General features: G+C 48.6%; 2 protein-coding genes across 2 annotated transcripts; one reads left to right on the top strand and one right to left on the bottom strand.

Moving 5' to 3' along the window:
* Nucleotides 1-5698: 5698 nt before the first annotated feature.
* BKA67DRAFT_537680 (uncharacterized protein) lies at nucleotides 5699-6862 on the top strand (the record flags this gene model as incomplete). Its single annotated transcript, XM_046100366.1, has 1 exon — nucleotides 5699-6862. One exon carries the CDS (start codon nucleotides 5699-5701, stop codon nucleotides 6860-6862), a length of 1164 nt encoding a protein of 387 aa, XP_045956106.1.
* Nucleotides 6863-8880: 2018 nt separating this feature from the next.
* Nucleotides 8881-11754, bottom strand: BKA67DRAFT_537679 (uncharacterized protein; the record flags this gene model as incomplete). The annotated part of the gene is made up of 2 exons (XM_046100365.1): nucleotides 8881-11645; nucleotides 11712-11754. The coding sequence occupies 2 exons, from the start codon at nucleotides 11752-11754 to the stop codon at nucleotides 8881-8883; spliced, it is 2808 nt and encodes a 935-aa protein (XP_045956105.1).
* Between the last annotated feature and the right edge of the window lie 2692 nt (nucleotides 11755-14446).

Below are 14446 nucleotides of genomic sequence, written 5' to 3'. Positions count from 1 at the left end.
GTACATCACATCATATCACAGTCCTGGGCTGCACATTCAGCTAAAGTCATCTCTGGTCTGAATATCATGCTATTGCAATCGAATCCCCAAATCACCTGTGAATAGCTGTCCTCTTTTTCAACATAACATTTGCCATGGTGGCAAATCATCATTGTACTCACAGTGCTTGAGAAAGACAAAACATACCACTTCCTTGTTCTACGGCGCAGATAACCAATAACGGGAAGGTCGGCTGCAAATTGAGATGTGTGAGTTGGCAGATGGATTCCTGCAAGCCTCACGGTCGCAACCAAGCGAGGTAAGCGACGCAATCCCAACCCAACGGCCTGGATCCCTCCATCCCTCCAGACACCAACCCGATGTTGGTTGCTTCTCCGCAAACAAGAGCCTGGAACTTGGAATATCATATCAGGGTCCTCCTACGGAATATACTCCACCAAATCACTGCAATGACAAGTTTTTACTGAGTGCAATCCAAGAGACCTCTTTTGCTCAGGCTATCGCTACTCAAGGCCCTGAGAGACGCCACAACACAAATTCATAGCCACAAAAGTTCAGAGGTTTCGTGAATTGAAAAACAAGATTGAACTTCCGTTTTACAGTTTGTAATCGTTCACTTTTTCCGTAGATTCCAAGACTAGGTGGAGCATGACGAATCTAGATTTCATTGGGTTGGGAACTCCCTAGCAGCCACAACAAGGACGGACCATTGCAGGTGCGTGGCATGGCGTGCAGGACTCCGCGTGTACCCATTCTGGAACTTCGAATAATTCTAGCTCTGAAATTCAATGTACGCGACAACTGACGCGCAAATGGACGAAACGATTTCTGAAAAGAATGTGTCATCTTTCTAAGGGCTCTTTGACAGGAGCAGCATGGATAGCTAGAAACTACCCTAGCTTGCAAAGGAACGACCCGTCCCTCTTCCAACTTGTGCTGGAGCCTCTTCTCGTAAGCCCAAGGACTGAGCCATTGGCCAATCAGGATCTTCATTACGCGTATTGCCAAATGAGAGTTTCGCCCACGCATCATCGGCTTTCAATCTTTCTAGACTACAGCTGCAGAGAGAGATGCGTTCATCGGACTCAGATTTTCGATATCCTCATGGGGACTTCACATCTGACGAGAATGACTCGGATGGCTCTGATGATGCAGCAGTACAGTCACTTTTTTTTTTTTTTTTTTTTTGAAACGGCATTACGCAAACTGTGCTGAGTTATATGTCGCACGAACTAGATGATGGCGAATGTCTGCCCTCAAGTTGCGAACCCAAGACACAAGATTCTCTATATATTATGTTGATTTTTTATTATCATCCGGAAGGCTTCCGTCCCCTTGTAACCTGGCACTGGTTGTGCAGAACCTTGTCAGACACGGGAGGATGCTTGACGGGCGCTGAGCCGATCTGCAACATGCAGAAGTGCATGGTGTATTGTTAATGGCGTATCATCATAGAGCTTTTTGGATACCATATCTTCCAATCTGGCGATTTGATATCTTGGGAGCAACATGTCCTCGAATTACTCGCCATCATTGTTAATTTGTGGAAATGTCGAGAATCGCCATGGTAGAATAAACCATCGAGGAGCATTGCTCATGTGCCACAAGTGTTATAGGAGCTCACAGTTCCTACCATGTTGAATATCTACAACGGCACATCCTGAGGCTTCATCAATACTTGTATTTCTATTGGCCATTTTATCGTAGTGCCATACATGACTGTAGCTGCTTCAAGAAGTAGCGCGGCGTCACATTTTGTTATCCTTATCGTTGCGGTAATTCATCCGAGCACCAACTACAACGATGGCTCGACGAAGATATTTGTGAAGTCTTGGGTTCTTCATCTTCTGTCATGCCGCAAGGGAGCTGCTTTACAATCAGAATCATGAAGGTCTCAAGGGCCTTTTGACCAACGAGCTCAGATATATCTCAAAATTTAGCACAATGACCTCTTTCTCTAGACTCAAGTACTTGAAGACCTCTTCACGAGTGGGCACTGCAGTTTGTTGCGCGAACTATAGGAGCCACAACCAAAGCATCATCATGGAAAGAAGATTTCATGAAGAAAAAAAAAAGAAAAAGGTGACAAAATAGGCCACCACATATGGCAGAGTTGTGTCGAGACTCTCAAGCCACCAAAATCTAGATCTCATGAGCAGCCTATCGGACAGAATCCTACTAAATCCCCACAAAACACACCGGCGCAGGACATAATATCGAATCAAAACATGGCAAATGAGACATGTTTGGTCACAGCCGAATACTAGATTCGGCACCTGATTGAATCATTCCCCAGTCGATCTTGGAATGACAGGACCTACCCTATTCCGACCACTCATATATTGTACTCGCTTGGAAATTCCGTTTCTCCAATAAACCCTCGAGCAATCTCAAACCGTGAATTAGTGCGGTTTTCGCCCGGATTTACATAGCTTACATTTGAGCTCTAGGTAAGTCACCGAGAAATAGTTTGAAGATTTCTGGAAATCTTTTGCCCAAAACGTTGAGCCCAGGAGACTTTATGCTGTGAGTTTTGAGCTATACTCAAACACAGCATCGTAGCCTTGTTTATAAATGGACCTGGCAAGTACTGGTAGAGTTTCAGCGTAATGGGTCGCAAGTGTCCGAGGACTCATGGAAACCATTCTGTCGAGACTCACCTCCGCTTGAGCTCCGCCCTTAACATGGCTTTTGAGGCTGAACGGACGCGCCGTTTGTTCCACCCGCCCGAAAGCACCCTCAACTCTGCTTGATGGGATCCGAAGTTGGCGACTAGGCACGTATTTGAGTTTCAAAGTGCCCTTGACTCGAAGTATTTAAAGGACTAGCGACACCTGACTTCCTAATACCCCTAACAGGAAAAGCTTAACAATTGCGGTATAGACCCTCAAGCAGGCCGCAGGTGCTGATCACAAATCTAGTCTTGGCGCTTCACGCGCATCACTGTTGTCGTGGTATGGGTTGCACGCAGCTTAGAATGATCAATACTCACATGACAACCCGGATCTTGCGTAGCAGACGACAGTTTTGCAGGATCTTCAGTCGCCCATACAACCCACCGCATAACACCTCAGTATATTGCGAATTCATTTGGACCAGATACTCCTCAACAGCACGACAAAAATCTGATATATAATTATTGAGAATCATGATGGGGACTATTGATGACCGCAGGATGGGACCGGCTTGATGTGTATCATACCAAATTTTCTAAATTGGTACTTGGCATAGAAACCAGGATCCAGATATGACCAATATGATCCAGATTATGCATTGGTCCGGCACAAGCTCAGACCCCGACCGTTTAGAATTTGCAGACGATGCAAATCCAGGCGTAGCTCAGGCCGGCTCCCCATCGAAGGACTATTGACAACGGCCCATCAAGAGCCATATTCCTGCGGGTTGCTGTGGGAGGAGCCGCACCAGATGGACAGGACATTGATGGTATCTGCATTTTACACGGAATGTGTCTGATGTTATGGGGCCCATAGTAGTACAATACAGGTTCAATCCTTGTTGATAAACACACAGAAAGTCCTGTTTTGCAACTGTTGGCACGCCTAAGGTCGAAGTTATTGTCTTACAATCGACGACTAAGATAAGGGTGCATGAGTCGGATGGGCGGTTGGACGGTTGAAGTCACAGATCTACCCTGCAGTAGAGGGGTCCCTCTCGGTCAAGCTTGGGTAGATTTTAGGATTGTCCGATTGGTCACATGTACCGTATTCAACTTCTACTAAATAGAGAAAAGCGGTTCTGGGGTCATGCATTCGAGCCCTCTGTTGCGTACCACGGCATTGGGTTCGATATGTAGCTCTTGAGCTGAGCTCGAAGTCGGTCAAGCAGAAATACAATAGCCCTGCATCGAGTTTACTCATTGATTGAATCAAGATAGGAACTCTCTTGACTGGAGAAGCTTTTTTCTGGCTATTCTATGGACTTGGCGGTTCCGTAACAAGAAGCAATTGCCGCGTTTCAAAAAGCAAAATGCAACGTGCCGCTGCGCGAGGTCTCTAATGGTGCTCGCGGCTCATCCTAGCGCACACGACTATCCGCAGGACCTATGTAGGTACGGAGCAGTTTTGAGGGGAAACATGTCGACTATTTGCATTCATGTTTTGTGACAGCACGACTATGACATGACAAGTCAAGGCACGAACAGTCCGTCGATGAGCTGTTACATCTCGAGACCGATCAAACGACACGCCACAAGCAAACCTCAAACAAGGCTTCCGGGTTTGTCATGTAACGGGGAATTTCCTTTCATCGTGATTATGACGGAAGATCAGCACGCGCTAAGTAGCACAATCCAGCCGGCAGTCATGGCGAACAGCCGCGTCAGAGCCGCCAGAAGAAAAGCACCGAACCGACCTGTACATCGCAAGCATAATAAATCCTGTCGTTATTCATTCAGCGTGTTTCACAAAATTGCTTGTCAAGCTTGTGCAGCAGTTTGTGCCCGCGGTGACGTCGAGTGTCTCGGTGTTTCGGGGCTGTAACCAACAACTGGGCATATATTCCTCCCAGCCCGCGGCTCAACGACCGGCGGCTTAGCGTAATGCAAAACATGCAGGAACAATTTGTGTTCCTGCTTCTGAGCAACATCCTTGCAGCTGTGCTTATGTACATAGTATACTTAGGCAATTTGGTGCTTGCCGTATTCTTCTACTAGTAGAGATGGCCGGCTGATCTTGACTAGTTGGCGCTATCCCTCACGATGCAGGGCCAGGATCTGGTGCAGACAAGCGCGTTTCTCCTTCTGTATCTACTAGTATGTAAATGTGCGCCTCATTCTTCTAGCCTTAGTTTCCCTGATCTTATGTCTCGAGACGTTGGAAAGACACACTTCCACTAGCTGTGCTGCGAAGCATGAATATTTCCGCGGTGGCTGGAATGGAAGCCAGAAAACGACCCCCGATACATTCTTCCCGGTCTACCTACGAATAAGGTTTGCACAAGGCACCTTCACAACTTGTTTGTTCGCCGAAACTCCCCTGTTGGTTCTACGGCCTGTATATCCGTCGTCTCATATCCCATGTTTACCTCGTTCGGACTCAGCAGAACATTGTTGATGCGCTGCAGCAATCGTGTGCATCGTCTGTTACAACTGCTTCCCCCAAGACCCGCCGCCACACCGGAGTCAGCGGTCGTTCTTCTGTGCATACAACTGTCGTGTTGCATTCCGGGTTTGGTGGCGTGAGTACTTCTACTGCCAAGGGCGCGGATTGGAGGCATGGGCGAGACACTTGAGAGGGGCGAATCACTGGAATCCCCCTTGCTGTTGTTATGCATCTTGCACAAACATTTTTGCTTCAAGCCGGTTCCGCCCACTGCGCCCGTCTGAACGGCTCCACCAAGCGTCAAGGAAATTCCTTGCCTGTTGTTACCCAACTCAAGCTGTCCCTCGTGTTTTGTTGACGATCGCACGAGCAAATATTCTACTTCCCCGCTGTTTCTCAAGTCTCTCGGAGGCCTAGATATATCTTCTTAGCTGTTCCTGGCTTCTAGGTCTCCACCCAACATCTAGTTCTCGACCCTAGTGTCTTGGTAGATCACCCTTACACGCTAGGCTATCCTCTATAAACCTGTATAACCCGTCATCTGGACTTGCCTTTAAGGCTCAATCCATTTGGATAACCAGAATTTCTCATTTCAAGCATATCCAGCCTTCTCGAGGAATCCCAACAACAACTTCGTCATGATGGAACACAAGCAAGTAGAGTCTCACACCCCACGAGGTCATATGAAGAGCGACAGCGTGACATCGCAGTTGGAAAGGCCTGCCAGTCGATATCAACTAGGGAAGAACTTCTCTTATCCTCGACCAGACGGAAACACCATTCGCCATGAGACTTCCGACAGCAGATCGTCCGTCAACTCTAATGGTTCCGTGCCAGGGATGACGGACAGCTCTGACTCTGATGGGTCGGGCGACGACGATTACCATTACAACACTTCTGCCAGTCGACTATGGGACAGTTTCTGGCCGACAGCAACAGAAAAAGAACATCCAAATCAGACAGCGTCAAACGTGATTGATCGGCCACCGCAAAGTACAAACTCGTTCAGTCTTGACTACTGTACCGCAACACGCGACGAGGATCCAGAGGATGATACAGTTACCATAACGCAATCAGTGCAGAATGCGTCAGAAGCAAGGTCAAACCAGTGGCCACTGTCAAAATCATCACATCTACAACCTGCACCAAAGCTGGCACGAAATGCAGTATCATACTCTGTTTACCCGAAGCCAACACCACTACCGACTCGGATCACACTCCCACCAAGAACTTCGTCGCTGACTTTGGAAGCTAACCTTCGACCATTGAAAGGCAGCAAATCCAATGGTAACATAAGTTCAAGGACCTCAATCCCCAGTCTGTACTTGACGCCTCCACCGCCAATCACCATGACAGTCACAACACAAGAACCACCAAGGCCTGCCCCAGAGCCACCAGCTGGCCCTCCACAGAGACTACGACAAGCTACATCTGCCTATAGCATCCGGGAATCGTTGCACTTTAACGCTACTGCACCACTGGTGCCGATGCCTCCTATTCCCGATCAGCTTAGGTCAGCACCTCCGCAAATCGAGCACTTCGTCTCGGTCTTTGAGTTTGACTCGGAAACTGAAGACGACGGAGAAAACACTTTCGCCAAACGCATCGCCCGCGGCCTTTCTCACAAGAAGAGTGCCAAAGAACTGGGTTCCAAGAAGGAGTCTCACAAGGGCCACAAGAAGAGCGTCAGTGAGAAGAGTGCTCTCAGTCCCAAGAAGAACAGCTCTGTTCTCGACGAGTCGTCAAGTCTGAGCCGCAAGAGGGGCGGTTCACTTGGCCGCATGCTGCTCTTTAAGAAATAGGCAGTGCTCGATGATGCAAAAAAGGTTTTATTTGCAATTGCCCGTCTAATTTCTTTTTCATTTCTCTGTCTCATTATCATCCCTACTACAAATTTTAACTCAGCACGTTGAACGTGCACATTGTAACATAGATGCCTGCATTGGGATGGAATCAGGAGTACGCATTCTGATACACGATTTAAGTCGTGTCTATGGAGTCGAGGACTATGGAAAGCTACGTGTACACGTTTGGCCAATAATGATGTTTCATACCGGGTGGCAGAACTAGATTGTTCGGTTTCTTTACAGCAAACGGCGCCAGGAAATTGGGAAAATGGGAGGCATGGAATTGATCCGGAGTAGTGGGCGTGTTACTATTGATGCATGCATATACCCCCAAGACTCACGAAGACTGGAACTTGATTTGATTTATTGTATATATCTCTCAATGCATTAGTATAAACATACAAACTGGCTGCATTAAACCTACGGATCCTTTTACAAGGTCAATTTCCTCGTGCCGTCTCCTCGTGCCGGGCTTTCGAGGTATGGACTTTCCCCATCATTGAGTGGTGGTTGCTCCCCCTTTACGAACCTTTTGCGGCTCAACACCTCCTTGCTATACAGTTTGACGCCATTCCCACATATGCTTATCCCATCAAACGTTGCTTCTAGTAGTTGCTGTATTTAGGGTTTACCTCCACCGGCCCAAACTGTATACTACGGCGGGGCTTACTCTGTTCATTTCCCCCTTTCAACAACAACAAAAGACCCCCCGAGCCCATGGCTCAGAAGAGAACGAAAGCCCCGAAAAGGAGAGAATTCTCCACCGTGCTCAAAAAAAGGCCATTCAAGACAATTCCGGCAATCGTGGACGATCATGACAGCCGAGGACAAATTTCGAGACATATACACATGTCAGTTGACGGGGGGCCGGATAGACGACGAGTTGGATGAGTATAGCATCGCCGTTTCATCTAATGCGAGCAGCTGAGTAGTGGCTGAGTGGGAAACAAGCCTAAAAAATACCCTGCATAACACATGCCCGGTACCTAGGTACGAGCGATGATGATACCCTTCCCCATAATCTCAGCCTGCAGGCAGCCGGAAACGGCAAATAGGAAAAAAGGTGAAGCAGCTAAACGTCATCGTGCAGGCAGGGGCCTTGATCCCTACGTGCATCGCATCTGTCAAACCTGCACCTACATACATGACGATGAACTCTGTTTTCCTCCTAAAAAAAAATCGGGGTTCTGAATCACGGCTTACAAGCTTCCAGACCTGCATAAGGCAGAAGCGTAAAGAAACGCACAGGCCGCGGACTGTTGATTTCTACGTAAAGGGAAAAAGAAAGAAGAAGAAGAAAAGGATCTTCTGTCAACCTCAAGCTCCAAGCCCCATCTCCACAACTGTATCGGCCGTTGTGGACGGAGTGGAGATCGTTTTCCTTTTTCTGTTCTGCATCTTTCATAAGTAAGTTAGCTCAGGATGCGCCATCATCCGTTTCTACTACAGTATGTAGTTACTGCACAAAACTGCTCCACATCAGTCAACGGAAGGCAATGAAGAAGGGGGGGACCGCTTATGCATCCATATCATGTGGTCTAGATTGTAGCTTAGGGAGATAAGTCGCATATCAAACAAAACACAGCCTCACAGAGAGATACGGAAAACTTTTGGACGTGTGATGGAGAATGCGAAACTGCGTGCAGCACACGTACAAGCCGTGTTTTCTTTCTCTTTCGCTTTCTTTCCTTCTCTCTCTCTCTCTATCACTAACTACTACACCATTATAAACCCATACACCCATTATGCGTAAATATCGTGGACCAAAAATCAAAAGCGCCGTTATCATGCATATCTCGTTAATCCGTGGGGTTCATTCGCTCATCCTTGAGATCCGTGAAGATGTCTCCGTACAGTATAAATTCCATCCTCCCTAAAAGTTCCAGAGAAATTGTGTAAAAAGTTTTAGCGCGAGGCAGGCAAAATACCTCTCCAAGTATTGTGTGGCACATGTTAGCACTGGATGCTCAGTGCTAGATCATCGTCGAATTACCCTTTGGCACCGGTCTTGAGATAGCTCGGCGCTGTGTCTCCTCGAGGTCCCTCTCGAGTGCCCTTCTCAGAGCTTTGCCGGCAGCGTCGCGCGTCTCCTTTGCTCGCTGCTTTGTGGCAGCAACATGGGGAGTGTCGCCAGTGAATTTGCCGTAGCGGCGGATGCCCAGTGTCTCTTGCTTGCCAGAACCAGTACCGAAAATCCATCTGCTTTGCTCTGCGTTGTCCCTGTAGACGCCCAGCTTCTGCTTGAGTAGCCTATGACCCTGTGTGCTTTCGAAAGCTGGGTCTGCGCGCAACTCTTCGGCGTAGCAGAAGCTAATGATCTCGTTGAGGCAGGTGACTGCATGGGGCAGACGAAATTGGTCTCTCTTAAAGATTATAGAGATGATTCCGAACAGCGTCAGTATCAATAAAGTGAGAACCACGCTGAGGACGGCCACGTTGGGATACATGCGAACGACATGATCAGTGGCAGTCAGCGCCATAAACATACCACCAGCCAAGACTGGAACGAGAATGGATAATGTCGATAGTAGCGAAATAAGCGCTACTCTCCAATGACCGTGCCTGCAAGCCTTCCAAGTCGACTCTAGTGGCAAGCATGCCGCATAATCCAGCAAGATTGAGTTCTTAGCCAAAGAGCCATCTCTATGAGAAAGCTCTCCCCAGGGCGTCAGAATTCGCAAGGTCAAGTCGAGTGACTGGAACAGCAGAAACACAACCATTCCCAGCAACGACGGTAGGAACGAATATAAGAAGTCGGCCGCTGAAAAAGCACCGGGACCGGGTGCAGCGCTCAGAAGAGGGAGAAATCCATGACGAACGTCCGTAGCTGGGTTGAAGCAGACAACAAATAGGACAACGAGCAGTATCGTAGCTGAAACAGCCCAGAAACTGATCTGAGTGTCCCGAATGCACCATGGAAGATAGCGAGTACGTACGTCTCCGCGAAATGGCATAAAGTTTGGTGGCACACCACGCGGTCCTTTTTCATGAACTGGGTCGCCCAGTGATTCAACTTTTGCCTTCTCTTCGTTTGTTGAGACTCCTATGCCATACCAGAGGCTTGAATCGGGCACATCCGGGGATCGCCAGTATCCAAGGCGCTCAATGTTGTTGTACAGCATGTGTCGCATGTCATTCCTCTTCTCGGCCGTCTCGGTTCCTGCGTACTGTTGAACGGAGTTGCTCGGGGCTAATAAGACAATAATGTCCGCAAGAGACCGAATATCCCAGTCAGGTACCAAACCTGTTCTCCTATTATGCCAATAAATAATCAGGAGAACGGTTGCCAGTAACATCGAGAAATACAGGGCGACGAGGAACCAAGCCACTCCTTGTACCGTCGACCATGTCCAAACTTGGCCGACATAAACCACAGTAAATACACAACTTTGTAAGGGTATCGTAATGTTCAAAATCCAAGTAATAACAATGGGTATCCAGACTTGCCACGTGCTGATGAGCTGTGGCCAAAGAAACGATTTTGGGTATAATGGCAAAAAGCCCACATTGCGCCGCGAGCGTAAGTCGTCGGATGCGAGCGCTGAAAAGGGCAGGATTCTGAACACTGTGGTAATAACATTTTGGGCGTATAGTAATAGAACAGCAGCCAAGAGTTGCGGAAATATTCGGAACAAGAAGTAGTAGCCGTCGTATAGTGTGCCGCTGTAAACCGTCAAACCATTGTGACGTTCTGAAAAGATGGCCGCGAACATCAGCGCCGCGATCATTAGCACGCAAAGCGCTGCCAAGAGTGAAAGCGACTGTATGCGCAGAATCCAGGGCCTGTACGTTAATGGCGGGTAGCTGGCAGCCTTCTCGGGATCCGCAAAGTTGTCAGTCTGGGATTGCCAGTTGATAACATCCCTGGGAGATCTTTTTGGCGAAGCTGCTGCTTCAAGCCGGTCGAAGTGATCCAGCATCCGCAGCCTGTCACCAGGCCCGCCTGCTTGGAACCCAGCCGGGATCTCCGGGGAGTCTGAATAAGGAACCCTTACGACACCTCCTGAAAGTGGTCGCAGCCGGCTTGATCGACGGCCAAGTCGCGGTTCCGGATGTAGTCGGTTTTCTTGTCTCGAGCGTCGCAGGGCGGCAAGTTCCTCGTCGGGACTCGTCAACTCCCGCGCTTCTAGTTCCGGAAACCCAGAGTTCACGGGCAAATATGACTGGGTTGGCTGGAAGAGACCCGGTATCGCTGCAGGAAGGTAGCGAAACACGGGGTTTGTCCCTTCGCTACTAGACGAATAAACAGCCGAGACATCGCGCTCGTCTTCACGGGGCTGGGTCATGGTCTCTAATGCATATTGTATGAACGGGGTGCTGTCGATACCCGGGGTAACTGACTTCTCCACTTCTCGGACAAGGTCGTTCTTGAAGTCGGAGACGGCCCAGTCGACTGGTGGGTGGACGGCCATGGTTACTTGTCGGGGATCGAAACGTACTAATGGACGGGGATCTACGGGCGGTTGAGCAACATGATATGTGGCTGCCGGTTGTTGAGTCTGCTGGGCTTGCCGAGTTCCTCGAGTCTCTTGAGGAAATAGTCGGTCTGGCCCGTCTAGCTCAGGAGTTGAGGGAGGAGATGGGACGTATGGCACGATAGTCGGAGGTGATGATGGAGAAGACTCGTGTCGGAACGTCTGTTGTGTAAGCGGGGCGTGGAGGACTGTGACTTGTGATGCGGTCGCTGCCGCTGGAGGTGTTGCATTGGTAGAGTTGGTTGTGTAGGTCTGGTTTGGATCTATTGAAGGGAGCATGAGTGAGCTGCACCTTTTACACCGCAACTATGATGAGGGAAATGACATACGGTTTTCGTTGACATAGTCAGGGCCGGGGCCTTGGAAGTTCATACTTGCACACGTCGTTCTACTGCAGGCTCAACTCCACCTGCGATTCGGAACCAATTGCTAGTACAATTATAGCGTCTTGCAAATGCAGGATTGCGGAATGCATAATGGAAAGTTGCAGAAATGAGATATGGTTGAAAGATTTTGTTACGTTGTCAGTGAGGTGGGAGGCTGGTGACCAGGGGCAAACATGCGAATAGAGGCAGAATTCCGATGGTTGGGCATCGCGCACCCAACCACCCCCATATTCAATAGCCGGCAAGCATATGAAACGACGTAACAAAGACGCACGGTGGGAAGACCGGCAATAGCACCAAAACCAGAGTACAGGCCTGTCCAATTGGTAAACATGGTGGTCCCAGTCGATCAATACCGACATGTCGATATCGTAGTTCTACATTGTAGTTGTACCACAAAGTGGTTACATTCGACGCCGTGACGAATGCTATGAGCATTAGTGGGGGCGCCAGCTCCCGGGAAAAGCGAGCAGTGGTGGGGTCCAACTTGAGATCCAGCTAACCTAGAGCCGGGAGCTGCAGTAGTCCTGCTGTATACCCCAAAACACCTCCGATAAGTATATCTTGAATGGGGTTCATGTATTAACTAACCTAGGTTAACCTGAAATCCTCTCTACACTCAAATACGTTCAGCGTCCCCCAGCTTTAAGCTATTCACTGCCAGCGACCTATAAAACCACTTTCCGGAGCTAGATCAAGTTGGTAACTGTTGAATGATATGACAGGTATATTAAAAGTTGCCAGCGAACTGAAGAGGTGCTCCCTCGCGCGACCTGTTCTTGGGTTCCACGAGCATCAACATCCTCATGTACGCGTCTTTTGTGATGACTTTTGCATTGCCTGGCGTTTATCTGGCTGGCTTGGATTGCTTGATCAGAGTGTTGAGATACACCGGTAGAGGGTACACGTTCACAACCTCGACGCCACCCTACATCGTGGATATGATCAAGGTGCTGCTCGAAGACATTGTCATCTACTACGACTAAGAGAACAGCATCGATATGTGGTATCTCTCGAGAATTGAATCCCCATATCGATGCTTGACATAACATGCTATCGATAGACAGTGATCCAATTCCCGATATCACTGCATGTCTTTGACGTCGAGGTTCGTTGGGTGTGTTGTCAAGAACTCTCACCCACACGACTTCTTGATAACTAGATAGGCTATATTTAACGGTAACTACAATGTGTAGTAGTAACATGCTACGTACTACATAGCCTACTAAATTAATTCAACTCTCATCTTGAAATAAACTAGTGCCAAGCTTCGGTACCTCACACCAGCTGTAAAAGACGTAGCAGATTCCAATTGCGACACCTTCTGTCTTGGCAGCAGCCCTTCCGTTGTTCCCGGACGGCCCGACCGGCTGTGATGTAAATATGCCTACCGGGGTGCCGGCCCCCGTTGCCCCCGATATGATCCACCAGTAATCATGTATGCGATATCAAGATCATGGGCGACGAGCCTCACGGTTGCCTACTTATGTATACATCGTATTCCGTGCTCGCAACTCACTCTTCGCCCAAGAATGACACAGAACGCACAAGAGGACGAGGTTGAGCATACGCTCCTACGATTCAGTATGGGTGTACGCTATGGAGAGCTGGCACACAGCGCGCGGCTGATTTGTATGACTTGGGGGTTCGCTTGTGGAAGAAAAAGTATTTCGTGGACATTGAGCAGCAACTCTCGCAATTTGTTGTTTTGGAGTATTCCACAGTTCATCGATTTGACGGGAGTTATCTCGCATCTAGAACCCCATCTTTGGTATTCAAAAACCAATCTAGTACGTATACATTGACTATGCCCCCCCCCCCCAACTGTGTCACCCGCACAGCTTGACCCAAAATTCCTGGTTTTATCTAAGAGACCATGTGTCAAATTCCAAATTTATTGGAGGCTTGTACGAACTGCTCCTGATGGGCCTTCCGAGACATACAACTGCACTTACCTCGTCGACTGAGAAAATAACGTTGTTGGTAATCACGAAGGCCCAATCGCAAACGCTCCCAGCCTGTTTGAAGCTGCTAAGAAACGATGGGATAACAGCGCGGCATATGAGACGTTTAGCAATGAACTTCGTAAATTACTCTTCTGCACCGATAATACTATGAAAAGGCCACCAAGATCGTCCGCTTTGGACTTGGTGACATGAACAGAAACCCCCCCTGACTAATCGAGGCATCAAAACAAGGAAAAGCCGGGAGAAGAACCGGAGCTCGAGACAAGTGTTATAAATGGGGCTCTGACTGATCATGCGATCGCATTAACAATGCACGATATCATCAACACTCTTTCAAGTATTGGAAACGCCGATGGCGTAAAAGTAAGATCGTTCACGCACGATCCAGCCTATTCGCAAGAGACGCAAGACGTAATACACCCACTAGGCTTTGAAGTGGTTGGGAAGTACGGTGCTGAGGGTTTCACCGAATTAGACGACGAACGTGTTGTATTTGCACCCTTTGTTCAGGCACCTGTTTTCTCAAATTGTTGCAGATTTGGCGAGGCCAGTGATAATCATCTGCGCAGAACATCAAGGCTTGGTGTTTAACGAAAAGGGGCACCTTCCCTAGTCGCGCCATTGATAATAACAGGAAGGTTGCTGACACGTGTCTGCAGAAAGCCTTTTGCCAACGCAGAATCGCCAAGAACAAGACAGATGTGGCGAGAA

The sequence above is a fragment of the Truncatella angustata genome (genome assembly GCF_020726525.1).
Source record: "Truncatella angustata strain MPI-SDFR-AT-0073 chromosome Unknown BKA67scaffold_6, whole genome shotgun sequence".
NCBI classification, from domain to species: Eukaryota; Fungi; Ascomycota; class Sordariomycetes; order Amphisphaeriales; family Sporocadaceae; genus Truncatella; species Truncatella angustata.
The sequence above is the reverse complement of the archived record's forward strand: the minus strand, read 5'-3'. Positions and strand labels throughout refer to the sequence as shown.